Source organism: Carassius gibelio, chromosome A7 (genome assembly GCF_023724105.1).
Source record: "Carassius gibelio isolate Cgi1373 ecotype wild population from Czech Republic chromosome A7, carGib1.2-hapl.c, whole genome shotgun sequence".
Classification (NCBI taxonomy): Eukaryota; Metazoa; Chordata; class Actinopteri; order Cypriniformes; family Cyprinidae; genus Carassius; species Carassius gibelio.
In genome coordinates, this window is record NC_068377.1 from 20,970,286 (window position 1) to 20,998,268 (window position 27,983).

General features: G+C 38.6%; 1 protein-coding gene across 1 annotated transcript; it reads left to right on the top strand.

Moving 5' to 3' along the window:
• Positions 1 to 813: 813 nt before the first annotated feature.
• On the top strand, positions 814 to 27,934 carry LOC128016790 (receptor-type tyrosine-protein phosphatase eta). The gene is made up of 21 exons (XM_052601582.1): positions 814 to 1,065; positions 6,286 to 6,307; positions 6,483 to 6,680; positions 15,430 to 15,690; positions 15,786 to 16,055; positions 16,183 to 16,443; positions 16,859 to 17,110; positions 17,272 to 17,529; positions 18,043 to 18,294; positions 19,103 to 19,369; positions 19,473 to 19,736; positions 20,138 to 20,401; positions 20,500 to 20,766; positions 22,005 to 22,268; positions 22,367 to 22,633; positions 24,280 to 24,534; positions 24,778 to 25,035; positions 25,122 to 25,265; positions 25,699 to 25,885; positions 26,076 to 26,194; positions 27,662 to 27,934. The coding sequence occupies exons 1-21, from the start codon at positions 994 to 996 to the stop codon at positions 27,742 to 27,744; spliced, it is 4,485 nt and encodes a 1,494-aa protein (XP_052457542.1). The 5' UTR covers positions 814 to 993; the 3' UTR covers positions 27,745 to 27,934.
• Positions 27,935 to 27,983: the final 49 nt, after the last annotated feature.

The following is a 27,983-nucleotide window of genomic DNA, read 5'->3' on the forward strand; positions in this document are numbered from 1 at the left end:
ATGCACAGTTGTGGTCAATAAATCATTTTGTTTATTTATTTATTTTTGAGGAAGATAATATGGAACGATGGAAACAAGACAGGTTTATTACTTTGATAATGATAATAATTCTCAGTGAAACAAATAATTGCTTTCAGATATCATGAAATATTTTTTGATAATTGTTAACAATTGTTAACACCTGTTAACATTATAAACATTTGAATAATGAGCCCCATTCTATCTACTTCACTAACTATTTGCAGCTATTTCCATAAGCCTTGTCAACTTGTCATTCACTTGTTTTAAGATCATTCATTCATATTTCATCGACATGTTGGCTACGTTTTAAAATTTCTCTTGACCTGTTGTCTTAACCACAGTTTATATTGCGATCTAACAGCTTGAGTAGCATTCGTATTTACGTATGACTGAAGCTCAAACAGTTAAATGGGGCTTCGATTCTCACGGCATGAACTGATCAAACGTATAACTGCAATTGCTTTCGATAAAAGTATCTTCCAAATGCATAAATGTAAATTAAAACCTGACTGCGCTAAACTGTTATAAAAAAAAGGTTTAGCCTAAATGCATTTATATTCTGCACATCCGTAGTGAACTGATTAAAGCAAAGGCTAACTATCTTCGTTGTTCCGTCCCATCTGAATGGATTTTTGTGACGGTTTAAGCTCCCTTGCCCGCTCTGTCGCCTGCAACAAGATGTTATAAAGGACCGTGAACGTCCGTTGGTGCGGTTTTGAAATGCTGATGCCCGAAAAAGTTTCTGTGGGCGGGGCTTCTCGTTTCGTCCCGCCCACATCACTCCGTGAAGAGAAATAGTCAAGAGGAGAAAAGTTCAGGACAGGAGCACCTGAAGCACGAATGAGCAGCATCGTCCTTCAGCAGCGTTTTCTTCGTGCACGATAGGAACAGTTTTTCTAGATAACAAAGACTCAAAGACCAAATTATGGAATGACATAAACCTTATGGTTTGTTTCTTTGTTTTTTGCCACTATGGGTCAACATTATTTACTTCAGGCCAGTGTCTTCCGCGCGACTGTACTGTTATTTGCTGTGCTCGTTTCGGTAAGTGTTTTTCTGTCTGGTTAAGCTTTAAGTCTTGATGTTTAGATCCGCATTAGTCTCGTATCCATGTTCAATACTGCTACTTTTAAAATAGCTACTAGTTTCGTGTCTGTTAAAATGAACCATGCTTATTGCATAAATGACATCCTGTGTGACTGAACCTTATCTGTTTCTGAAGTTCTCCTAAAAGTTTTATCTAACGTTAATGTTTAACGCTAACGTTGTTTAGGAACTTCGATTTACGTTTTGTTCTACTTTGAAATAAAATCGAAATGAACGTTCTGACGCATGTGCTGTTTTTGTGGGATAACATAAATAAATAGGATAAATAAATAAATATATACATAAATACAAGTCAACTACTATCTATCTTAAGTTTATTCGAGGGAAATGTAATTTATAGAAAGTTGTCAATAACCTCTGTTATTGACCGCAAGAACAAGCTGCACACTGGTACACAACAGTAGCCTAATGTTAGTTAGTAAGCTGATATTTTCATATATTGGTTTAATGAATACGGCTATTCTAATATGTTTGGCATCAGCGGTTTTTATATATTTTGATTAATGGTGAATTTAGGTATGTGCGAAGATTTTCCATTATGTTCCGTTTAACCAGAAGTGCAAACGTTATCTATGCAAATTACTTAGGCTCATCTCATCTCAGTCAGTTTGCTTTGGTGTGACAGATAGAGACTGGCAAGCTGACAGCTGGAATTTTTGGAATAGGTTTTGTCCTGACCTTGCTTTATTGATTAAAACGTTTCTATTATTTTCAATAACCTCACTCAGATACAGGATTCTGACCCCATTTCTCTATGTGTAGATGTGATAGTGTCATGGGATCGCCTTTTATTAAGTTCACCTCTGTTGTGGCAAAATAAATCTGTATCTCTGTCACCTCTGAAAAATAAGCTGTGTCTTTGTTTAAGTTACACCAATAGCCTTATTAGCTGCTGGTGTACTGGGTGGAGACCTCATAGACAGTTTTATCCAAAGCCTGTGATTTTAAGGAATGGCCTGCACTGATTCATGAGAAACCAAAAGATGATTCCACTGCCTGATATGGAGGAAATCTCAGTTCTCTCCTCTTGCGCAAATGTGCGTGCGAATGCCATTAATCCATGATGTGTAGTAATTAACACCACCAGGAAAGGACAGTGTTTTGCATGAATGTCTCATGAAAATATCGCCCGGCACATTTAGGAAGAATAAACTGCTGTAAGGCAGTAGAGGAGAAAAGGGAAACTGTGACGTGGGGCTGCGGAACAGGGAAAAGAAAACAGTCTAGATCCCCACCTCCTACCCCCACTGTTCCCTCTCTCATTTCTAATCACAGTTATCTATAATGATAACCATTATAAGAAGAATATACGCAGCAGGAGTCGTTTTTTTTTTTTTCTTTTTTTTTCATGCACTAGGCCATTTTGGCTGTATGGATGGATAACTTGACGTGGATATTGTACATATCCTTAGTTAATTGCATGGGTTAAAAATTAATAAATAAAATTATACTTGGGAGAAATATTCTATTAAATGTTAATTATTTGGTGTTTTAGTGACGTTTATGAAATTTCTGTTCAAGCATCAAACATTTATACCCTGAATATTGAGCTGAACATTGCTAATAACGTGATTGTCATGTTTATATATATATAACTTTTTTAAGCAGAACAAATTCCTCGTATACTATAAATAAAAGCCTTATAATATTTTTAGTCTTTCATACTAGAGCTTTTTCCATCAGGCTGGAACTTTAATTAAATTATTCTCACAATTTGGTGTGCATTATAAAAAACAAAATTGTGAACAAATTTGAATAATGTTAATTAAAATCTGAAGATATTTTACTCAGAAAATTCCCACAGCATTAAATTTACCCTGACAATATTTCCGCAGTCAAGTTGTGTGTCTAGCATTTTTCTGTAAACTGTTTAGAATCACAACAATGTTCAATTTTTCAATTAATCTGCTTCTTTTCAATGAACTGGTCAAACTGGTTAGCAATTCAGACTGAATCATACAACTCAGTAAAAGTCAGTGACAGGACACAGAAAACATAAAAACGCTGGATGAAGTGAACTTTTACCTATAACCAACTGAAACCCATTTTTTTTTCTTTTGGCCAAATGTATCAAAATTATCAAAAACAGCACTGTATAGCTATGTTTTTATGAATTATTCTGCACTGTGGTAAATATGGTATGTCACACAGCCACAGAATGTATTTACAATTTTAACTAGTACTGTCCTATGTGAATGACACAGTTACACAAGTTTGGAACAGTAAGTTAACAGTTTAAACATAATGTAATGTTTTATTATGTACTAATTGTTTAGTGCATAATGTTCAATGTTAAAATGTTTATCTTTGTGTATGTTTTAGAGATGCTTTGTGTTTACAGTATATAGTGGCTGTAGGTTAAAAATTAGGTGTCCTCACATTATCTGATTTTTTTTTAAACCACCACTTATATTATTTATTTACCTTTTTATTAATGCACACACACACACATACACACACACACACATATCTGCAATATAATTTCCCTATTGACTTTTGAAGATGACTGTAATTTTTATTTTAACATGTTAGATATAATTAGAAGTATTGCTTCTTCTACTAATATAGCGAACTACTCTTGGTATGAAGCTTCTAGCTTTAAAATTTTCTGTATATTTCATGTATTAATTTTGATTCATTTTCAGCTTTGAGGCTCAGTGGTGCTCACTTTTCAAACAAGAAAGTGAATAAAACAGAAGCTCTGGCCTTAATTGTGCAACTTATTCGAAAATGTCCTTCATTTCTTAAGTTTGGAAGTTTAGTACATATCCTGAAGTCTGCAAATTCACTCATCTGTGAGATAAAGCTTGTCTTTGTGTCTTCTCAAAAATGCTTGTGTCCAGCTGTATATAATGCCCTCTTGTAGAAGGATTCTGACATATTCTTGTGGTGGAACAGATTAGACACACACGCACACACACACACACACACACACACACACACACACACACACACACACACACACACACACACACACACACACACATTTAATGTAAATTTTGGTCCATTCATTCACATTCTGTGGTTTATTGTATGTCATGGCTACTTGAAATGCGCACAAACTTGAAATGTCTGGCGTCACAAAATTGCACAAGTCATAAATAAACAGATAATGTAACATTTATGCAAATGTGCTATTAAAGTTGGATTATTGGAATGTTTCTCTTTCAAATTATGCTACACGTTTGCAAAGAAAATGTATGGATAATTTATAATGTATAATAATTTTTAATTAATTTAAATCAAGTATTTTATTTTAAAAATATTGTTTACAACTGGTCATTAGACAAATATTGAAAGTGTTTCCTCTGAAAAGACTCTTCGGATTTATTCATGCAGTTGTCTGTCTGTCTATGTCTCATTTCCTGTCTCGAGTGACATAACACGTCTCACCCTTCATATCTCAAACTCTGTCAAGAATAACTCAGTAGTCTTTAGGAAACACATTTATGCAATAGTTCAAACATACATGCTCCACTCTCTCAGGCGTACACACACCAAAATGTAACTCATTTTACTCTCACTCAGAAGTGTGTTTTGTGAGGTAGCCTTTCATCATAGCTGGGGAAAGATTGTAGGTTTATCTGTTCATTGCCCAGATGGAGAAGTCACAGCAAAATGCAAATACAGTGTCTGTCACTTTGTATTTGCATGCACTTTGTAAAACTGTAAAAGGCCTTGTAGCTCAATAGGAAGAGCAGGGCTCTTTTACAAGCTGTAGTGATGCAAATATAGAGTGGAACTTATGTACAAACACATCATAAGCAATTGGTTTGATTTGTTTTGTGTTTTATTTCTCAATGTTTATGTGCATACCCCAATGTATGTGATCGCTGTACTGTATTACAGTAATGCTACCTTCTTTTTAAAGAGTACTCTAATAACAGCTCTAGAGTGTTAACACTTGTTTCTTCAGACAGATGTGATGAGGATCTGTGTGCAGTGTGTATTTTGTGCTCTCCGACCCTCTTTAGATGGGAACAGTCATCTAACACAGCAAGCAGGGTGTGTTCTGTGTTGCTGAAACAGCTCTTGTCTAAATTTGAAATGAAGAAGTTTGAGGCTTTAGGTTTTTTTTAAGTAATGCCTGACACATAATGGGCATTCTCAGATAACAACATCAGTTTGACCCCAGGATATTAGATATATTTGGTAGTAGCAGTCATATATATCATAGAAGGCCTGTATATGCCTTTGTTCTGTGTATATTGTGGAAATAGGGTTTTCTAGTATAATAGAAATCTTCTTATATGCGGTGAGGGGAAGTGAAATGGGATTCTGAAATATATTTATATATATATATATACTTTTATTTTTTATTTGTTTATTTTTAGATTTTAGTTTCCATTCGACATCCATAGAAGTTAACCCAACTATGATGAACCGCAGAAGTGTGAAAAGGGTCCATTGGCTAGTGTGATGCGTGTGTTTTACATGCATCACTAGACATGTAAAACTGTTTCAACAGCTGTCATTAACACCTAAGTTCCTAATTCCTATTATAATTTATAGTTAACACAATACCTTCCTTAGTAAACAACTGAATTAATTTCCTATCTGCCATGTCTGTTATTTGTAGATGGCTTTTAGATTAAATTAAGAATACTCCATGTCTCTTACCAGGAATAAATAAAGTCTTATTTGACAAAATCCTTAGATGGTATGGTGCTTGTATACTGTTTGAGCAGTGTTTGAAGTCAGCGTTCATAAAAGTGTAGTTCACCAAAAATAGGGATACCATTTACAGTTATACCTCTCTTTATGTCTGTCCCAATTGGCACACTTAATGAGATCCTGTATTCTTGTGGTCTGCATCATTTTAGTTGTCATTTCAATTGATCGTGTTCAACAATATAGTTGTTGTTCAATTTTATATAACAAAACAGGGGTTTGTTTACTGTAAATAATGGCTTTATAATGTTTTTTTGTCAATACTCCCCCCCCCCCACATAGAGCTCATCAGACATCTCTGTGGTGCACATAATAGATGTGTATCTGAAACAGATACGCACAATGGAGTTACTCAGAAAAGTGCTTTATTTGTAGTTTAAAACTTGCTTAAGCCTGTTACCGCTGTGAATTCATGTGCTGCTAATCAGCAAGCAAAAGGAAAAAGTAATACATCTGATCCATTTACATTGTTGTTTTCTTCCCCAGATCCCTCAGGGGCACTCTGACTGTAAGTACTGTATAAATATCTCTAAAGTCACTTTTCCTGAAAAAGAGGTCTTCATTTGTACAGACTGTATCAGTGATATTTACCAGTTCTGAGATTAACCTACTTGATGGGATCTGCATCATCAAATAATGTTAGGCTTTTACCTACTGAATTCTGGTTTTGTGTCTTTATTTAGGTGCCATGTGCCAATACAAGATAAACCCCACAACATCAGACATCACTATATTTGTAGGAAACAGCTCCTCCTGCAGTGTCCAGAACACCAGCATTACAAGCACTCCGAATAGCATCACAGTGACCGGACTGCAGCCTGGAAACACATATTTCTTCAAGATCAACTGCTCAGATGTGTGCTGCACAAACTTCTCCACCAGTAAGTCTTTACTACTTCTAATAATGATTGATCAGGCTTAAAATGTTTTCAGTGCTTCGAGTGACTTTAAACATTAAGACCACTGTTGCTGAGAAAGAAAGAAAATAATATTTCTGCCCTTTTCACCCTCAATCACATTCACCATATCATTCTTTCATGCACTTTTCTCATTAATTGTCACTCACACTCTCTGCACAACAGATTCTTCCAGCGATCTAACTATCACGCAGCTCAGATCCTCAGTGTATCTGAACTGGACAGGCCAGTTATCACTGACCAATGAGAATTTTACTCTCTGTATGTCCTAGCCAACCACAATCAATTACTTTTTTTAAGAGTCTTTGTCACCCCAAAATGGCCTGATCCAGCAGAGCCATGCATGGCCTTTAACACTGCTTCTTGCATGTCCCGAGGCACCACGACCTGTCATCTCTTTTCCCCTGTTGCTGGAACCACCCATGCCCGCTGGAGAACCCCCTATACTAGCCGTAGACATTTGAACTTGGCCCACAATCTCTTGGTGAATGGGGAGAGGGCCGCTACCTCCTCCCAAGGTGGCCACTGCTGTGTCTCTACCCACAGCATCAACGGCTGCATGTCTGGGTGTCGCCTCTGATTCTCCATCCATTGAGTGACATCCACATCTTGTAGCTCCCGGCAGACCAGTTCTGCCCCACCGCTTCCATCCACCTTCAGGCTAAGCTCCAGCTCTCTGGCTTCTCTGCGCTCACAATACTTGCATTCCTGCATACTACATGGCCGTCTCGATAGAGCGTCAGTATTGCCATTCCGTTCCCCAGCACGATGTGTTACAGTGAACTCATAACTCTGCAGTTCATCCAGTCAATGAGCCACCTGGCCCTCTGGTTCCTTGAACATCATGAGCCACTGCAAGGAGGCATGGTCAGAGCGTACAGTGAAATGCAGACTGGTAGTACTTAAAATGCCTGATGGCAGAGATGGCAGCCAACAGCTCTCGCCGAGTGACACAATATCTTTTTCAGCTTTGCTGAGCATCTTGCTGTGCATCCTTCTTTCCATCTGGCCACGCCTGGGATAAGACTGCTCCTATTCCATCCCCACTTGCATCTGTGTCCAACATGAAGGGCAGTTTGGGGTCAGGAGGTGCCAGGATGGGTGCATGCACCAGGGCTTGTTTCAGAGTACTGAAAGCATTTTGGCAGCTCTCCGTCCAGACAAAGTACTGATCATTCTTTGAGAGCTTATATAAAGGATGAGCGATACAGGAAAAACCCCATAGAAATTTCCTCTCTTGCAGCACTCCCATCGTTTCACCATCTCTCCCAGAAGCAGACCCAGGCCATGTGTGTAGTAACAGGGGCTCATGCAGGGACGCACTGGGTGGCACTGGGTGGCACTGTGCAGCACGAGTCATCCTTGTCATCTAGGTGACATGCCCAAAACCCAACAGCAAGTCCATCAGTGTGACAAGCTCCTGGTGGCCTCATTTTTACCATGTGACCATTGCCAAAACTCAACGTGGCCTTGGAGAGGTCTAACTGACAGCCATGATCCCTCAAAAAGAACCAATCCCAGGATACAACTGTCCTGCACATTAGCCACCCACACTGGATGCTGCATGTTCATGCCCCTCCACAGTCAGTGTTAACAGCCCCTTACCTTTCATTGGTGCCAGCTCAGCGGTTACTGTGCAGAGCTGAACTGCTGTGTCTTCCAGCTACGTTCTATTTTGCACCACATCAGGATGAAACACAGTCACTGAAGACCCTGTGTCAAGTAGGGGGGTGCATTTAATGCCATCAATGCAAATGGGGATATGGCAAAAATCTGATATGGCTGTTCTGCCCACCACAACCACCCCATGTTCTTTATTCATTGTGGGGCAGTCTGTCTGTTCTGATGATGAGCGGGACAAGGGCCTGGGGGTCTTCAGTGTGCTGCCTACTCCGTCCCCTTCTTGTTTCCAGAATTCTTAGTCAACGTAGGGCATTCCTTAACCAGATGTCCTGGCTGACCACACACCCAGCAAAGACGGGCCTGTGTCTGCCTCCTGGGTGGAGCAAACGCCACTGATGGTTGGGGAGGGGCCAATTGCTGACCCTTGCATTGCTGCTTCAACTACCATTTCTCTCTCCAGTGCCAACTCCAAGGCCTCAACCAAATCACGTGGGCTTGCTAACTGGATATGTATGCACAGCTCTGCTGAAGAAAGAGCTTTAATGAACTGATTGCAGGCCAGCTCGCTCTGCACTGATGGTGGAATATGTGCATAAGCCCGCCTTGCTAGGGATTCAATATCATTGGCCAGAACCTGTAATGGTTCTCCTGGAATAATCTGATGGCTGTGTAACTCAGACCGGAGAAGTTCAGATCGGAAACATTGTCCAAAGTGGCATTTCAATGCACCAACCAAAACACTATAATCAGCCTTCTCACTAGTGGAAAGCAGCAACAAACATAAAAAGCCATATTTTTTCAGACAAAGAGCAAGCTAAAGGGCTTTCTGTTCCTCTGACCAAGCAAATTCATTAGATAATAACTCAAATTGGGCATGAAAAGCCTCCCAGTCCAATCTGCCAGAGTATGTTGGTGTTTTTATTCCAACCTGCTGATTCAGTTCACGGGCGCCGCCATTATTGTTTACCTTTAGTCCTGTCTCTTCTCACGACATCGACGCACCGGCGCCACCAGCAACTGACGTCATAGAGTGGTGGTTAATGGCCAGGGAGGCAGGGTCTCATATATTTTTTTGAAACACCACTGGGCGCCGCCATTGGCTAGCGGACCCCCACCTGCTGTTAGCATTCCATTGACTCCCATTCATTTTGGCGTCACTTTGACAGCAAATAACTTTACACCTGAGGTGTTTAAATACTCCAATTATCCCCTAGAAGCAGTTTTTGTAAAAAATAGGCTAGCGATTGCGTCATAACCAGCGACTCTCTGTCGTACAGTAGCAAATTACCGTATGGAGAGGAGAAGAAGCCCGCAGACAATCTTTTACTGTCTATGAGGCTATCAGGGGGACGTGGAAGCATAAAGTCAAGGGAGATAATTAATTCATAATACATACCAAAATTTGCTCCTGTTCACGCTCACCTTCTCTGGAAGATTCAGTGGGTGATTCACATTTCTCTTGGCACAGCGTTTAGAAGACTTACAGGTTGCTCACGTGACATCTACGTCATCAAGCTCAGTTTGAGTCTGCACAGTATGCCCGACCCCCATGAAGTGCGTGCTTCTAATTGACTTCACTTGTCTTCGTTGAACCCAATGGGGTCGCTGTGTCCATTTTTTTACTGTCTTTTTCACTGAATTTGCCATGTACTGATTGGAAATCACCTCGGTGCACGGACCAAACATATGCACTGCCCCAGGCTCCAGCATAACCGTCATCTTCCTCCATCTTAATACGAAATGTATTATCCATTCTCACCAGCGGCTGATAGAAGCTACTCGGCTAATGCATGCTCAGTCAGGACTCAATCAGCAACAGCCCTTCCTGCTGTCTTCAATTCTTTTACTTCTAACAGCAGTTGTAGCATTCACAGTCAAGGACGAGGCATTTTATTGAACAAGGGGTGTTTATTTGGGCTGTTGTCGGCCACAACCCATTCCGTACACACCCCGACTTCCAAGAGAACTGCACTTGAACCAGCAAGGCACTCTTCTCCCCCTCCTTTCTTTCCATTTCCCCTTACACACACAGGGGCGAAGCCTCTTTTTAGATCCAACTTGAACATCCAATAACAGTTTGCAACACAAAAATGAATAAAGTGCAACATTAAAGGGGGGGGTGAAATGCTATTTCATGCATACTGAGTTTTTTACACTGTTAAAGAGTTGGATTCCCATGCTAAACATGGACAAAGTTTCAAAAATTAAGTTGTACGTTTGAAGGAGTATTTCTGTGCCAAAAATACTACTTCCGGTTTGTCACAAGTTTCGGAAAGTTTTTTTCGAGTATGGCTCAGTGTGACGTTAGATGGAGCGGAATTTCCTTATATGGGTCCTAAGGCACTTCTGCCGGAAGAGCGCGCGCTACCGTATAGCAGAGCACTGAGAGCACAACAGGCATTCCCTGATCAGAGCGAGAGCGTCGCGAAATGTCACAAAAGGAGTGTGTTTTTGGTTGCCAGGGCAAGACAACCCTGCACAGATTACCAAAAGAGAAACAGCATTAAGGGACCAGTGGATGGAGTTTATTTTTACAGAGCATCAACGGAGTTGTGCAAGTGTTTGTGTTTGTTCCCCTGCATTTCGAAGATGCTTGTTTTACAAACAAGGTCCAGTTTGATGCCGGATTTGCACATCGTTTATTTCTTTAGGATAACGCAGTCCCAACGAAAAAGGGTCACGATCGTGTGTTGGATCCGCATGCGGTGAGTAAAACTGCTTCAAATATCTCTGTGTTATTAACTTAGCTATCGGCGCGTAAGCACATCAAGTAAACAACATGCGATGTTGTCATCAAACTGCACTTTCCACATGTACAGCTTAAAAAAAAAAAAAAAGACGACAAAGTGGAACTTAGTCATTTTCCAAAACCGCTAAGGAAATATATACAGTTTCAGTACATACCACATAGAGACTGATTGCTGATGCTGCTCTTGTTCAATTTCAGCCTCTGGATCTGATTCTGGATCATAAATATACGCTGAATCTGACTGTAAGCCGTGGTTTGTATTGGTTGGTTTTGTCCTCACGGTGTCACAGCTTCCAGACGCGCTCAACCCAAAAGCCTACTGGCGCTCGTGATTCTTTAGCTCCGCCCACACGTCACGCCTCCAGCCACTCGTGTTTTTCCGGGAAAAATCGGTACAGACTATCTTTCTCTTATGAATATAATAAAACTAAAGACTTTTTGGAGTTATGAAGGATGCAGTACTACTCTATAGGTACTCAAGATTAACAAGATATTGAGTGAAAACGAGCATTTCACCCCCCCTTTAACATTAAGCACATTGTTATCTACAACACAACAACATTTTGAACATGCTACAATACTTACGTATTTGTGGTTAAAAGACTATGATTATTTATAACACAAAATGAACACCATATTAAATCTACTTCATTTACAGTCTAATGGACTGTAAAATATCTTGACATTGTTTATTTAAGATCTGCACAGTTTCTTACTACAGCTTGTGACTGGTTAGATGTTGAGTGTTATTTGAGTGTTTCTGTGAGGCTAATGCTAATTTATTGATTTGAGCTTAATACTCCAACTGAAACAAATGCATTTTTTTTGATGGTCCCTTTAATCAGTCGACTATAAGCAACTTTGCAACTACATGCCAACTAACTCTCATTAGAGTATTAGTATGCTCAAGAATGCTAGAATCTAGTATGGTAGAATAAGCTAAAGTTTAGTCAGTTTATCTGTTGGTTGACCATCAAAATAAAGTGTTAGCATACATTTACAGTAGCAGACTCTAATGACCGCTAGTCGACATGTAGTTGCTGAGTTACTTTTCAACAGCTGTCTAAAGGGTACCATCAAAATAATCAAACTAAGTTTACAATAAAAATAGTTTAAAGCAAGTGTGTCATATTACACACTCATCTTATCTGATATCTGATCTTATGGCTGTTTGAGAGGTTTTTTTTTTTTTTTTACATTTTATTATTTTTTATTACTACTTATAAGTGGTATTTGACTGCTTTAAGTAAAGTAGCATCAGAAAAATGGGAAGATATGAGACTTATAATACATTATAACTATGAGAAATATAATCCATTGTAAAAGTGGATGCAACGTTTTCGTTATCAGCTATAGCTATATCAGCTATAACCACAAGTAAGTAAATATTATAATTTATTAAAACTGTTCTTATGAATATTCATGAGATACATTTACATTTACATTTAATCATTTAGCAGATGCTTTTATCCAAAGCGACTTACAAATGAGAACAATAGAAGCAGTCAGGTCAACAAGAGAACAACAGTATACAAGTGCCATGACAAGTCTCAGTCTAGTATAGAACGTATAGCCAGTTTTTTTTTTTTTTTTTATAATAAATGAAATGACAAGAAAAGGAAAAGTGCTAGTGTTAGTTGGTTAAGTGTTTCTTGAAAATGAGTAAAGACTCAGCTGTACGAATTGAGATTGGGAGGTCATTCCACCAGCTGGGCACAGTCCAGGAAAAGGTCTGTGAAAGTGATTTTGAACTTCTTTGGGATGGCACCACAAGGCGTCGTTCATTTGCAGAGCGCAAACTTTGAACTACCTTGAATTTGATGCGACTGGCTATTGGTAGCCAGTGTAACCTGATGAGGAGAGGAGTAACGTGAGCTTTTTTGGCTCATTGAAGACAACCCTCGCTGCTGCATTCTGGATCAATTGCAGAGGCTTGACAGTACATGCAGGAAGGCTGGGTGGAATGAGAAGTAGAGATGGGTAACATCACCGTAGCAGTGATAAGAAAAGTCATGCTTCTGAATGACAGATCCTAATGATGTCATGTAGATGGAGAAGAGAAGGGGTCCAAGTACTGAGCCTTGAGTAACCCCAGTAAGCAAGGTGGTGTGACTTTGAAATATCACCCCTCCAAAACACACTGAAGGATCTGTCAGAGAGGTAGGACTTAACCCACAGGAGTGCAGTTCCAGAGATACCCATCTTTCTGAGGATGGACAGGATAATCTGGTGATTAACAGGGTCAAAAGCAGACAGGTCCAGTAAGATGAGTACCGAGGATTTTGAAGCTACTCTTGCTAGTCACAGGGCTTCAGTAACCGAGAGCAGAGCAGTCTCAGTTGAGTGGCCACTTTTGAGGCCAGATTGGTTGCTGTCCAGGAGGTTGTTCTGTTCAAGGAACATAGAAAGCTGGTTGAACACAGCTCGCTCAAGTGTCTTTGCAATGAACTGAAAAAAGGGATACCAGTCTGTAGTTTTCAAGAAGCGCTGGTTTTAGAGTTTCTTGAGCAGTGGGCTTACACAAGCCTGCTTGAATGCTGAGGGAAATGTTCCAGAGTGAAGAGAGTAATGTGAGTAAGCAAAGGTATGACTGAAGAAGAGATCGCTTGAAGGAGCTGAGAGGGGATTGGATCAAGTGGACAAGTAGTAGGATGATTGGACAGGAGAAGTTTGGAGACGTCCATCTCTGAGAGTGGGGAGAAGGAGGAGAAAGAGTGTGCTAGACCAGTCGGTCATTGTGAAGTTGTCCTCAGTCTGCGGTGTGGAGAATTGGTCACTGATGGATCTTGTCTTATTTGTGAAGAAAACTGCAAAATCCTCCGCTGTAAGAGTCGATGGAGAAGGTGGTGGCGGCGGATTAAGAAGAGAAGAGAAAGTCTTGAAGAGTGTCCGAGCATCACAACAGCTGTTAATTTTGTTGTGGTAGTAGGATGTTTTAACCGTGAAGACATTTGCAGAGAAGGAAGAGAGGAGAGACTGATACACACTGAGGTTGGTAGAGTTTCTTGATTTCTGCCATTTCCTCTCTGCAGCCCTGAGTTTAGAGCAATGTGCAGTGGAGAAACTGAAGAGTGGTCCACAGAGCAACAGCACGTGTAGATGAGGTCCAGTTGGTTGCCTGATTTGTGAGTCGCTGTAGTAGATACTAGCTTGAGATCAAATGAGGTGAGCAGAGTTTTGAAGTCAGCATCCTGGGGTTTATCTAGGTGGATGTTGAAGTCACCAAGCAGTACCAGAGGAGTACCATCTTCAGGAAAGTTTGATGATACAACATATTATACATTTTTTTTGTAATGCATTATGCATTCATTATAATGTCTTAAGAATACCCTTATAATGTATTATAAATACAGGCTTCATTGAAAGTGTTACCAAATCATACAGTATGATATCTTTGTGTGATAAATCAACCAAACTTTAGAAATGTTGACATTTTCCCCTCTGTTGAAACTGTCACATATCACTTGTGCATCTTGCATGTGACACAACTGACTTCTACAAACATATTGGAAGATATGCACGTACAAATTCAATTTGAAAACATTTCCTTTTTTAGCTTGACAGTTTTTGGTAGCTATCCACTTTTTTGTATGGCAAAATGCAGCATAAATGTTATGTTAAACATCTCGGTATTATCACGGAAGTAAATAATGGAGCAAATGGGTGTCCATGTCCACTTTCTCACACTCACACATATCCATATCCTTTCTCTTTCGCTGACAGGCCCTGAGCCTGTTAGTAACCTGTCTGTGCACTCCATCACTGTGAGCTCAGTGAACCTGAGCTGGATACTTCCAAATGGCATCAGCCTCTATTATAGAGTAGCTTGGGGGTGTAGACCTGCTTCTCACAACTAACCAAACCTCCATACAAATCTCACAACTTGCACCAGGCATTAAATACACCTTCAGAGTCACCTCAGTGGCCTCTGATAACCTCACTTAAGGGCGTGCTGATGAAATATCCCAAAACACAAGTACTGTAGGCAGAAGAGAATAGGGAGGTTTAAGGTGTCTTTATTGTATTGTGGAGTTTACATTACTTCTGCATTATTTTCAGCAGCCATTACTCCAGTCTTCAGTGTCACATGATAGTTCAGAAATCATTTTAATATGCTGATTTGCAGCTAAAAAACATTTCTTATTATCAGTGTTGAAAATATGTGTGCTGCTTTTTTTTGTGAATCCGTGATGCAGAAGAGGAAGTCTTTGAAATAAAAAAATATATATTTTGTAACAATATAAATGTCTTTACTGTTGATCAGTTCATGCAAACGTTCTTTAAACACATTTTGAACGGTCGTGTATGTATATTAATGAAGGTCTGATTACCTGTGTGTAGGTCCAGCACAAGTAGAGAATATCACTGTGCTGAATTCCAGTAACAGTAGTTTGACTGTGGGCTGGCCAGTCCCTCTTGGTCATGTGGACTCATATATTGTGAACGTATCTGGTGCCGAGCTGAACACAACCCTCAACTTTACCACCTTCACCAACACTTCAGTCATCAGTAGCCTCATGGCAGGCCGTGTTTATAACCTCACTGTGACCACCATCAGTGGAGTCCTGAAGAACACCTCTAACATAGTGCTGGTTGCCACTAGTAAGTCGGATGTCACACTTTCCATCTTGTCACCATAACATCAAACACGACCTCAATCCATTTATTACATCTGCATCTGTGATATTTCCCCTTAGAGCCTAACCCACCTGAAGCTGTCCGAGTGAGTGGTCAGACAAATGTATCTATTTCTTTGCTGTGGTTGAAACCCTTATCAATGGATGCAGTGTGCTATGAAGTGTCATATAGATCTAACCAGTCAGGAGTCAACCTAACTTTGAATCATACCAATTCTTTAAACGCAACGCTTACAAATTTATTACCTGGCAGTCAGTACGACATCACTGTGGTCAGCATTGGAGTAAAAGAACTCAGGAGCTCATCTGTGAATCTCACTGCATATACAGGTACTGTAAAGCACACAGCACAGCATGCATTTAACCTAAGCTGTTGATAGTATAAACTGCAAATTAAGTCTACAGTTGCTGTTTTTACAGGGTGTATGGCTGCATAAGCATGTTTGTGTTTCCACAGCTCCGAATGCAGTGCAAAATCTGTCGGTTTCGGCTGTCGGCACCAATTCAGTCAATCTGAACTGGCTACCCCCTATAGGGACCCTCAGCCTGTTCTCCTACACTATCAACATCTCTCCACCTGATCAGACTCTCAATACCACATCCAATAATTATCAGATTACTCAGTTGCAGCCTGGGACTCAGTATAATTGCAGCGTCAGAGCACTCATAATAACTGCCTACATATTTGGACCCTCACAGCTCACACAGTGTAATACCAGTGAGTCTAAATCTCTCTAAACTGTAGATGTACTGTCATACAGTAAATAGTTTGAATACTTTTTTTTTTAAGTTTTGTGTAAATAATTGGGCACATTCATTTATGTTTTAATGTTACTCTGCTGTGATACCTCTGTATGTGTGCAAGTGTTGTATAAGCTAAACAAATTTGAATATAGGCTATACAATAAATGGTACTGTAAATTCTTTATAAGTTATGCCTAATGCTACGTATGTACAATATATTGGTACACCATTGGTTATTTGTTGATATTAGAGATTTGTACTGTATCCCATTTTTTTTTATTAAATTTAAATAGGCCACTGCCTTGACTAAGGTCTTTAGTCTTTGCTTGCTCTAATACACACACATTAATATGTCAATGCAGAATATAATTGTGTGCATTCTCTTTCAGAGCCACTGCCAGTGACTAATTTAACAGCCTCTCCTGTTGGCACCACTCAGATGAGCCTTGCCTGGTCTCGTCAGAGTGACTACAAATCTTCATATCAGTATAATGTGAGTGTAAATGGTGAACAATTGATACCGAGCATCAATGAAACCACAAATGTTATTAATCTGATCCCTGGGAACAACTACACCTTTACTGTGCAAACTGTAGCAAATGGCATGAGCTCTGAATCTGTAGCCATCTCTGCATTTACAGGTATTACAATACTCATATTACTCAAACACTTTTTCATTTTATACTGTACCCCAATGGCTTTGTATCATAACCTTTTGTCTGTGTTGCTTACAGTTTTGTCTGTCGGTCTGTGATGTTTAATAGTATCCCTCTTTTTCTTTCTTCTTATTTGGTGTTATCAGGGCTTGGTAAAGCATCCAATATTTCTGCAGTTAGCACTACTCAGAGTATGAGAGTGGAGTGGAGACCGCCTGATGGCAATGTGAGTCTCTACAACGTCAAAATCCTGTTGAACGGAACGGTTTTAAAAATGGAAAACCGAACGAATGAGACAACCGTTGTGTTCTCAGACCTGCTACCTGGAACTCAGTACAATGTCATTGTGACAAGTATCAGTGGACCAATGAAGCAGGACAGCGATAGTGTATCCAATGCCACCTGTAAGACCCCTCACAAACCCTAAAACAAACACACACTTGAATTATTTGTGTATGAGAACTAGACAGAAATAACCCCCCCATCTGCACAGTTCTATCACCACACACAGAATTTATTTGCATGGACTGTTAAGAGTGAGAAAAGGAAGTAAGACATTCTCTTTCAGAAACAAAGAGCTGACTAATCTGTTCTAAACAAGCATATTACACTAAAAGTGTGTCTTTTTAAAGAAAGGGCTTTACAGTTGGTGCAGTTTTCAGAAATTGTGTAAGTTTCCTAATTCCTTTGCACAATATCTGTTAGTAATGGCTTTTTGGAGTTTTGGGTATTAGGAAAGTCAACATTAGCTGTTTGTGTTACAGCTGCAAATGTTTATAAGGCGTTTATAACGTTTATGAAAATAGATTTCAGAATTTTATAACATACGAGTGTATGAGAATGTCACATGATGGTCTGTAGGTGATGCTCCATGCCTTTGTGTGTCACAGCTTTGATTTATATTGTTGTCATTCCAGTGCCTACTCCTCCTGGAGAGTTTGTGACCATGCAAAGCACAAATTCACTGAACATCAGCTGGGCTCGACCACTTAACATGAGCTCCGTATCACACTATTTCCAGTTGTCATACAGCAACAGCACGCTGAACTGCAGTCAAAACTACAGCTCTCTGACGGGGCTTGATGCAGGTGTCCAGTACAACATCACTGTGAGGACTGTAGGTGCAATGGGATACTTCAGCTCTCCACAGTATCTCACTGCATATACAAGTAAGCAATGCACATTTGTAGTTTTTTTTCTTTCCAAGTGGCTTGCTGTAGACAGGTATCTGATTTCATATGGTGGTTGCAAATCCAAATGTTTGTAATGTTGCATTGTTGAAATAGAAAGTTATGTCTGTTTGCAGATGAATATGGATTTTTGTTATTGAATTAAAATCAATAGTTCTTTATAAAAGACGATAGTTCACCCAAAAATTATAATTCAGACATTTTTTACTCACCTGCCATTCCAAAGATCTTTGTTCATCTTTGAAACTCAAATAAAGCTATTTTGAATATTCTCTCATTATGTCCGGATATATATTATGAACAGATTTAACTTAGGGTTGTGCTTGCTTCATGCAGGAGAACCAATGAGGTTTTCACACGACAAGCAAATATGGTTGAGATTCCATTTACCAAATTTGATGCACTCTATGTATGTATTGATCAAAGTTTATATGTGAAGAAAAGCTTAAATTAAATCTGTTAAATCAATCATTCCCTTTCAGAAGACTTGGATTACACCGCTTGATTCATATGGATTACTTTTATGATGTTTTTTATTAACTTTTTGAAGCTTGACAACTTTTATAGCACAGGACAAAAATTACCGTATATGAAGCTAATTTAAATCTGTTTTTATTTTTTGAGTTCCAAAGAAGAATAAAAGTCTTGAGGGGTAAATAAATGATAACATAATTTTCATTTTTGGGTGAACTGTATCTTTAAGGAACTTGTATGTTGGAACTTAATAATGTATGCTGCATTGGTAGTCTATGCAGTTATTTAGAGAAATTTTGTGATTGGTTTTCAGATCCTACTGCCGTAACTGATGTGAGATTGAATGAATATACTGAGACCAGTATATCTTTGAGCTGGCGTCAGCTTGATGTTCAGCAATCTGGTTACTCCTACCTGCTCTCCTTCACACACCCTAATGGCACAGCTGACCAGAAGACTGTAAATAACACCAGAGCACAGCTACTGTCACTGCAGTCGGCTAGTCAATACAATATCAGCATTATCACACAGACAGCTGGCGGCACCAAGTCTTATCTCCAGTTCATAACTGCCCGCACTAGTAAGTAACCACACTGCATATGACAACACAGTACTTTATATATTTGCTACATGAATCAAGCTATCACATCTGCTCTACAGTCACTTGTATTTTTGTTTCACAGAGCCGTTTCCAGTTTCCTCTGTAACATACAATGTTGTGAATGTTTCTGCTGTGAAGTTAAGCTGGTCCCGTCCTCAGGAGTATCCCAATGGCTTTTCCTACCAAGTATTAGTGTCCAACTGCACAGAAAATAGTAGGAACTTGTCGACCTTCTCTGAAAACATCATAGTGTCAGACTTGCTGCCTGGCACTCTGTGTCAGTTCAGTCTATATAGTTTGGCCTACGGCATTCTGGGAGAACCAGTGAACATCTCTGTCTTCACAAGTATGTACTCCGACACATGCCCACCCCTTTCTAATATACTGTTTGCTCCACTGACTTTGGGAAGACAATACTGGAGTATTATGAATGTGTCTGAGTATTTCTAATGTGTCTTACAATATGTGACTTGAATATTGTGTTTATTGTTCTCTTGTCTAATTTGGTGGAATTATTGTAATTGTACTAAATATAAAGTAACCAAAAATGTACCTGTTGATATATATTTTTTATCCTGCTCTTTATGCCTTTATATAAATTATTGCCAAGACCTGTAAGAGAAACGTAGTTTGAACTTGAACACGCAACAAGGAAATGCAAACACAAATCCCCTTTTTGATCCAAAATAACTATTGCTCTTTAAAGGACACTGCTTTTCTCTCTCTCTGTCTCTCTTTTCTCCAAAGAGCCCTCTACAGTGGTTCCACAACTAGATAATCAAGGCTCTAACCAATCACTCTTGGTGACGTGGGATCATCCTGTTGGTGGACTAGACAGGTACATTCTGAACATCAGCAGTGAAGAAGGATGGAGCAGCTCTAAAGTTCTCAATAGCACTGAACGCAATTACACCTTCAGTCAACTAAAAGCAGCAACTATCTTCACAGTCACACTCACGACTGTCAAAGCAGCCTTCTGGGAAACATCTCATTCAGTAAACATGGCAACTTGTGAGTACTCAACTCTAAATCATAGTTAGAAAATCATGTGGCAGACTTAGTAAGAATACATACATATTGTTTCTAGATTCTAATTGTCTGTGTTGCAGATCCAAACAGACCGGGAAAGATTACGATTTTGTTGACGAGCAACCATTCAGTGTGGTTTCAGTGGGATGAAGCTGAGAACATGTCAGATGGCAGCTTCAACTACACCCTGACCTGTTGGTTGAGCTTTAAAACCAGTCAATATCTGACTGCTAATAACACTTTCCTTTTGGACGGCTTGCAACCTGGAACATCCTATAATGTTTCTGTGGCTACTGTAGGCCCGATGGGTTTCCAGAGTGAATCTATCAGAGTTCAAGTAACCACCAGTAAGTTCAACACTTCAGGGGAATGGAAAATTATAAAACTGATAAGTTACATTGAAATGTTATTCCAAGAAATACACATTAAGATTTTTTTATATACATCAATTCAACAATGTTGAGCAAGGGCACATTAAAAAGTGAGATTAAAGATGTTTATAATGTCTTTTGAACTTTTTATCCATCAAAGAATTTAGAAAAATAAAATGTCACAGTTTTCACAAAAATATTACATTTTCATATAATGGAATTTCAAGTTTTTCTTTCTCTTTGGCGTGTTACAAGCTCTTGGTGCATAAAGAAGATCTATAAAGTTGCAAAGACAAAAGTCTTAAACCCAAAGATATATTTTTTATAAAAGTTGATGAGTCAGTCAACCATGCCCTCCAAAAACACCTGTTTAAACACGCCCCCACACCTCTACATCACGATGTGGGCATGTTTGCATAACACCACCCAAATGTTCACACAAAGAAAGAAGGCAGAACTTTTATTCTCTCTGTTGCCGCTGCCGCCTTGTTGTAGAGATGCTGTGTGTTTCATTTTGAAAGTGAAACTACTTTGTTTGGTCTTCCAAAAGAGGAAACAACTAGAAATCAGTGGGTAAGTTGTATTTACAACACTGTTCCAGAACAGTTCAACCCAAATATGTGTGCAACACATTTTATAGAGGATGACAGAAGATGACAGTTTCCTGTGAGAATAGCCTACAACATGATGTTTTATTAACAAATTTCGGGAGGAGTATGCGTAGATAATCAATGCGGCCATTTCACCATCAGTAATCACATCATCTATCCAACCACCACGAGAGAGAACCACTATAAATAATCAAAGCAGCCTTACCTTCATTCTCTCTAGTCTTTCAGCATCCCTCCACCACCCAGAGGGCATAAAGAAGAAACAATAATGTACAGTATGTGGAAAATAATGTGTGTTTTTTTTTTTACCTTAAACCAAATAAACACATTTTATTACTCCAAATACACAAAATAATATTATTTTTAACAACACCATATAACCCCTTTAAATAGTACAGCAACTGTTTTCAACAGTTAAATAATGATAAGAAATGTTTCTCTTTATATAAATGATTGCCTAGACCTGTAAGAGAAACATAGTTTATAAGAACTTGAACACTCCAACAAGGAAATGCAAACACAAATCCCCTTTTTTTTTCAAACTAACTATTGCTCTTTAAAGGACACTCCTTTTCTCTCTCTCTGTCTCTCTTTTCTCCAAAGAGCCCTCTACAGTGGTTCCTCAACTAGATAATCAAGGCTCTAACCAATCACTCTTGGTGACGTGGGATCATCCTGTTGGTGGACTAGACAGGTACATTCTGAACATCAGCAGTGAAGAAGGATGGAGCAGCTCTAAAGTTCTCAATAGCACTGAACGCAATTATACCTTCAGTCAACTAAAAGCAGCAACTATCTTCACAGTCACACTCACGACTGTCAAAGCAGCCTTCTGGGAAACATCTCATTCAGTAAACATGGCAACTTGTGAGTACTCAACTCTAAATGATAGTTAGAAAATCATGTGGCAGACTTAGTAAGCATACATACATATTGTTTCTAGATTCTAATTGTCTGTGTTGCAGATCCAAACAGACCGGGAAAGATTACGATTTTGTTGACGAGCAACCATTCAGTGTGGTTTCAGTGGGATGAAGCTGAGAACATGTCAGATGGCAGCTTCAACTACACCCTGACCTGTTGGTTGAGCTTTAAAACCAGTCAATATCTGACTGCTAATAACACTTTCCTTTTGGACGGCTTGCAACCTGGAACATCCTATAATGTTTCTGTGGCTACTGTAGGCCCGATGGGTTTCCAGAGTGAATCTATCAGAGTTCAAGTAACCACCAGTAAGTTCAACACTTCAGGGGAATGGAAAATTATAAAACTGATAAGTTACATTGAAATGATATTCCAAGAAATACACATTAAGATTTTTTATATATATTAATTAATTCAACAATATTGAGCAAGGGCACATTAAAAAGATTTTTTTAAAAGATTAAAGATGTTTATAACTATATGTTTATAACCTTTTATTCATCAAAGAATTCGGAAAAATAAAATGTTACAGTTTCCACAAAAATATCAAGTACAGAGCAACTGTTTTCAACGATTAATGATAAAAAAATCTTTCTTGGCTGAAATTAATGGCTGCTGAAATCTGTCATTAGGCGAATAAATTACATTTGAAAATATATTTATTTATTTAAATTAATTTTATAAATACACATATTAAACTAATATCTCACAATATTATTGTTGTGACTCATAGGCGGACCGTGTGTAAGGCATCCCCTGGCCATGGGGACTTTGATAAAAATGCCCCTGCACAAACAAATATAATCTATTACTTTTGTTGCTAATAAAGTGAAAATGAACAGACAATATTGATTGTAGCAATAAATTAAGATCTGCTTATGTTGCACCTATTTCATTTTAGGCATTTTTACAGTGTTGTGCATTTTAACCAATCACACACAACTCTGTTGAACTTAGGAATGCAATGGCCAATCAAAAGGATTCAGATGAGTCCTCACTGAAACTCATCAGTTTTGAGGGCACACATTCGCTGAATGAATTCCAAAATTCCAGAATAAAGATTTTTCTAGTCAACTCGTTGCACGTTATATTACATTGATTAATATAATAACATATTAACCATCCTTTAATATATGCCAATGGATGTGTATTTTAGGCTATGGCCTACTCCGTGCTATGGCTCAAGCATAAACAGGGGCTTGTCTACGTGATGCCTAAAAAGATGGGTTTATGATGTTTAATACATTTGGCTGCCGGTACGCTGGTGTTGGTTCACCCTCCGCCTATGTTGTGACTTGTATTTTTGATCAAATAAATGCAGCTTTGGTAATCATAAGTGATTTTTTTTTTTTCAAAAACAGAACAAAATTTTAACAACCCTAAACTTTTGAATAGTAGTGTAGGTCTATGTAATATTTTATTTACACATTGGATTGGCTTTGAATAAATTTTGCAAGTACATTGATCCTCAAAGGGCAAATAAAAAGGAATGTTTCAGTCACAGATTAAAAAGTAACAGTTATCATTTACTTTGACACGTTTTTTTTTCTCTTCAGTGGAACACTAGATGAATAATAAAAAATAGTCATCCTTTCTTCTATATAATGAGTGAATGAGGACTCGAAGTGTCAAGCTCCAAAATGTGCTCAAAAAGAAGTTCATACCACTTGCATGTCAGTAAATAATGACTTTATGATTACAATGATTATTGTAATTTTATAGATTTGAGGTTCCATAGTCCCTAGTCACTTTAATTATTATTAAGAAGGAGCCTTGATATTCTTTCAAACTTAATCTCCTGTGTTTCACGAGGAGCAAGCTTGAAACAACACGAGGATGAATAAATAATGGCACAATAAAATTTTTTGGACTGAGTTGCCATTTTCATGAACATACAATAAATATAAGCCCTCCTCTAAAGTCCTCATCCTTCTCCCTCCGCATCTGTTTTCAGAGCCTGATCCTGTCCAAAACCTACAACTTGGTTCCACATCCACAAATAACATCTTTGTTATTTGGGCAAAAGTGGAAGGGGTCCCGAAATATGTAATTAGAGTGTACAGTGAGAAGGTAGAGAACAATTTAACCAGTACAAATAACAGCATGACCATATACAATCTGATGCCTTCAACACCCTATAACATCAGTGTGCAGAGTAGCACTTCTGACAACACAGAAGGAGAAGCCGTGTGGCTGCAAGCATGCACAGGTTAGTACAAACTATACATACTGTTATATATTATTTTACAGTAGAACTGTATGTATGAAAAAAAGCCATTTGCAGCATTCAGTGCCGAGTTGTTATTTCTTGTGCTGATTGTGTAGTTTTCCAGCTCACGCAGACATGTCCACTTTAAAAATATTGACACAATAATCAAGAAACACTTTGTTTAAAATGTGTTAATTATTATTTTTTTAAAGTAATAATGTCTTGGTGTGTTTTAATGTGCAGATGCAGCTCCAGTGAAGAATGTGACCTGTACAGGTCCCAATTTAACCTTACCAATGCTAACCCTTTCATGGAGCCCTCCTCTTGGTGGAAACCTGGGATTTGAAGTTAAGCTGAACTCCAACTCAGAAAAGACCTTCAGTCTAAACCACACCTTCACTGGACTCAAGTTTAACACTCTGTACAATGTCATGCTCTGGACACTTGGTTGTGGGAAGAAAAGCGAGATGGAATCAATCGCCTGTATGACTGGAATCACAAGTAAGGAGCGTTTCTTCTGTTTTGTATTTTGTGTTTGAATGTGGGTGCATTTCACATTGCCTGTTTCTGTGTGTGTGTGTTTGTAGGGCCAGTTGTACCTCAAATAACATCAGTGATTGTATCTGAGCTACAGTACAACAAGTTTACCTTGATTCTTCAGTCGGATGTTTTCAATGACTCAAACGGTCCTGTGCTGTATTATGGTGTGCTTGTCTACTCCGGCACTATTGGTATGTCAAATAAGCTCTAAATTCTCTAAATTCATCCATTTGCATTTGTAAAAGTTTACTCCTCAAAATGCCTCTTCATTAGTCTTTTTAATAATTGGGTAGTTTTCAATATCATTTAAGTGTTTGGGGTTGGTAGGATTTTTTCAAATGAATGCTCACCAAAGCTACATTTACTTGGTCAAAAATACAGTAAAACATTAATATTGTGAAATATGATTACTATTTTAAAAAGACAATTTCTATTTGAATGTATTTTAAAATTTAATTTATTCCTGTGATAGCAAAGGTAAGTTTTTAGTGGCCATCATTTTTTAGTATCACGTGATCCTTTAGAAATCATTCTGATATGCTAATTCGGTGCTCAAGAAACATTTATATATATTGGATTGGATTTCATTGGATTATAATAAAATTTTGGTTTTGTTTCATGCAGATTGCTCGGAGAATAGTAAAAAGTTCGATCAATGCCTGTTGAACACCTACAGTGCCTGGAAAGCAAATCAGTGCAGCACATTCCTGGCTGTTGTCAAAAAAACAGGGTCTACAAGTGTACAGATTGGAGATGGAACTGAATGGAATGGTTACAAAAATGGAGAACTAAATGCCAAAGCCAGTTACAAGTAAGTGAATATACTTCCCATACTTTGTTTTAACTTCAGCTTAGCATATATTAAAACCTTTTATAACAGCGTCACGTTTTTTTAGACTGAACTACTGCTCTGTTACTAATGGTGCCTTGCACAACTCCATCGTTTGTGTTGGTTGTTATGTCTTCTGCATTATGCCTTTATGTGTTTGCCTTTCTTGCAGTTTTGCTGTCATTGCTTTCACTCGTCTGGAGATAAACAACAGTTTAGTGGATGTGTCTAATTCATACTACTCCATATCTGAGGTTTACCAAAGTCCCATCACACTGCCTGAGAACCCAGGTAAAGACTGGGACACTTTCTCTCAATATTTAAAGCTCTTAAATGCACCAGCATTTTTAAAGTAAAGTTTTATTGATGTGTGATTAAAATACCTTAAATACTTCAGAAGCATTTACATCAAATGTAAAGCCTACTGTTTTACAAGCACATTTTCATCCAGAGCAAACATTTAGATGAGAATATAGTTGGGGTTCTCAGAATTTTTGGTCTTCTGGCTATTCTTAGCTTTAAAGGGGTGGTTGACTGGGTTTTTTTTTAGGTTTGATTGTGTTTATGGGGTGCAGTCTAACATGAGTTCATGCTCCGTTTAAAAAAAACATAATTTACCTTTATTCCACACCGATCTGTCCCTTATCTCACAGGCACCTCAATTATTTCCTGTTTTTATGAAGCCCCTCCCTCAGAAATACGCGATGGGCTGAGATTGGTCAGCTGGCTCAGTGTGTAGTGATTCGCTAAACCGCCTCTAGAGCGTGTCTGAACATCCCGCCCCTCAAGCTCAGAATGTGCTTCGGCTGTAATGTAAACAGTGACGTCCTCTATATTGCTTATGAGTTTGAGCCCGATTGAGATGCAGAGAATATTAATGAAGAAGATCGCACAGAATCTGTCAAAACATTGCTCTTAATGGCATGTTCGTTTGTTGTTGTCTCATACTTTTAGACACGCTGTTTTTTGCAAATGCTACTGCTTCTGTTAGCTTTTTATATACATTTTTACTCTGATTAAAGCTTTAATACAGCACAGCAACCGTACGCATGTCCATATATAACGCTTCTCATTGCTTTGTGAAAATAAATGGATCGGTTTGTTGGAGCTAATCTAATGATCTGAATGAGAGAGAGAGAGAGACAGAGAGAGCAGGGTGACGTGAGGAACAGGATTGAGAACCGGTGCTTAAGAACATTGCTTTTGAAACTTGTGAATCCGTTAGTCATTAGAAGACAGAATTGCGATTCATATATGCACAGATTTTTACATGCACCCCTAGTTTTCGCTTCCTCTTCTCTAAAGCAGCACAACATGGCCTCGACCCCTTTGTTGCATGTTCCCGGGAGAGGTTTTATCTGGTTTTGTGACGTAATGGACCTAGGAAGAAGCTCATTGTAGTCCCTTATCAGACGTTTTTGTAGGCAATAAACAGCCAGATTTTAAGACATCTCCGTTTGCATTGAACTTTCAGTGGAGCAACTTTGCAGATATTGTTCAAACAGCAAAATTTTACACACTAACTAACATTAACATTAAAAAAGTTAAATCACAATCAACCACCCCTTGTAAAAATTTAGTTTAGTTTTTATTGACTTGTAACAAGATCTGAAATCATTTGGATGCCCTTACTTACCCTAGATTCACTTCTAATGAGTGGACTTGACTTATGACAAGCACCACCAGTGATTTCAAGAGTGCATACATAAATCTTATCAATAATTTCTGAGCTCACTTTATTCTTTCTCCATCTTTCAGTGGTAATTGGAGGAGCAGCTGCGGGAGTCAGTGTTGCTGCTCTTGTTGTAATCATCATTGGGGTTGTGGTTTGTAGACAGTAAGACATCACAATCTTATTAATCTGGATAAACTTTGGTGTGTATAGATATGTAATTCTAGATTACAGAATGTTCCTCTCTTCTGATTGAAGCATTAATAGACAGTGGCAAATGGGTTATTACATTTATGCTATCAATTTCCCAGGAAGCAAAGTAAAGACGAGTCTACTAGTGTTCCTATCCACTCTATAAGGCAAGTACACTGGTCTTTTCTTTAAAAAGCATAATACACATTGGAAACT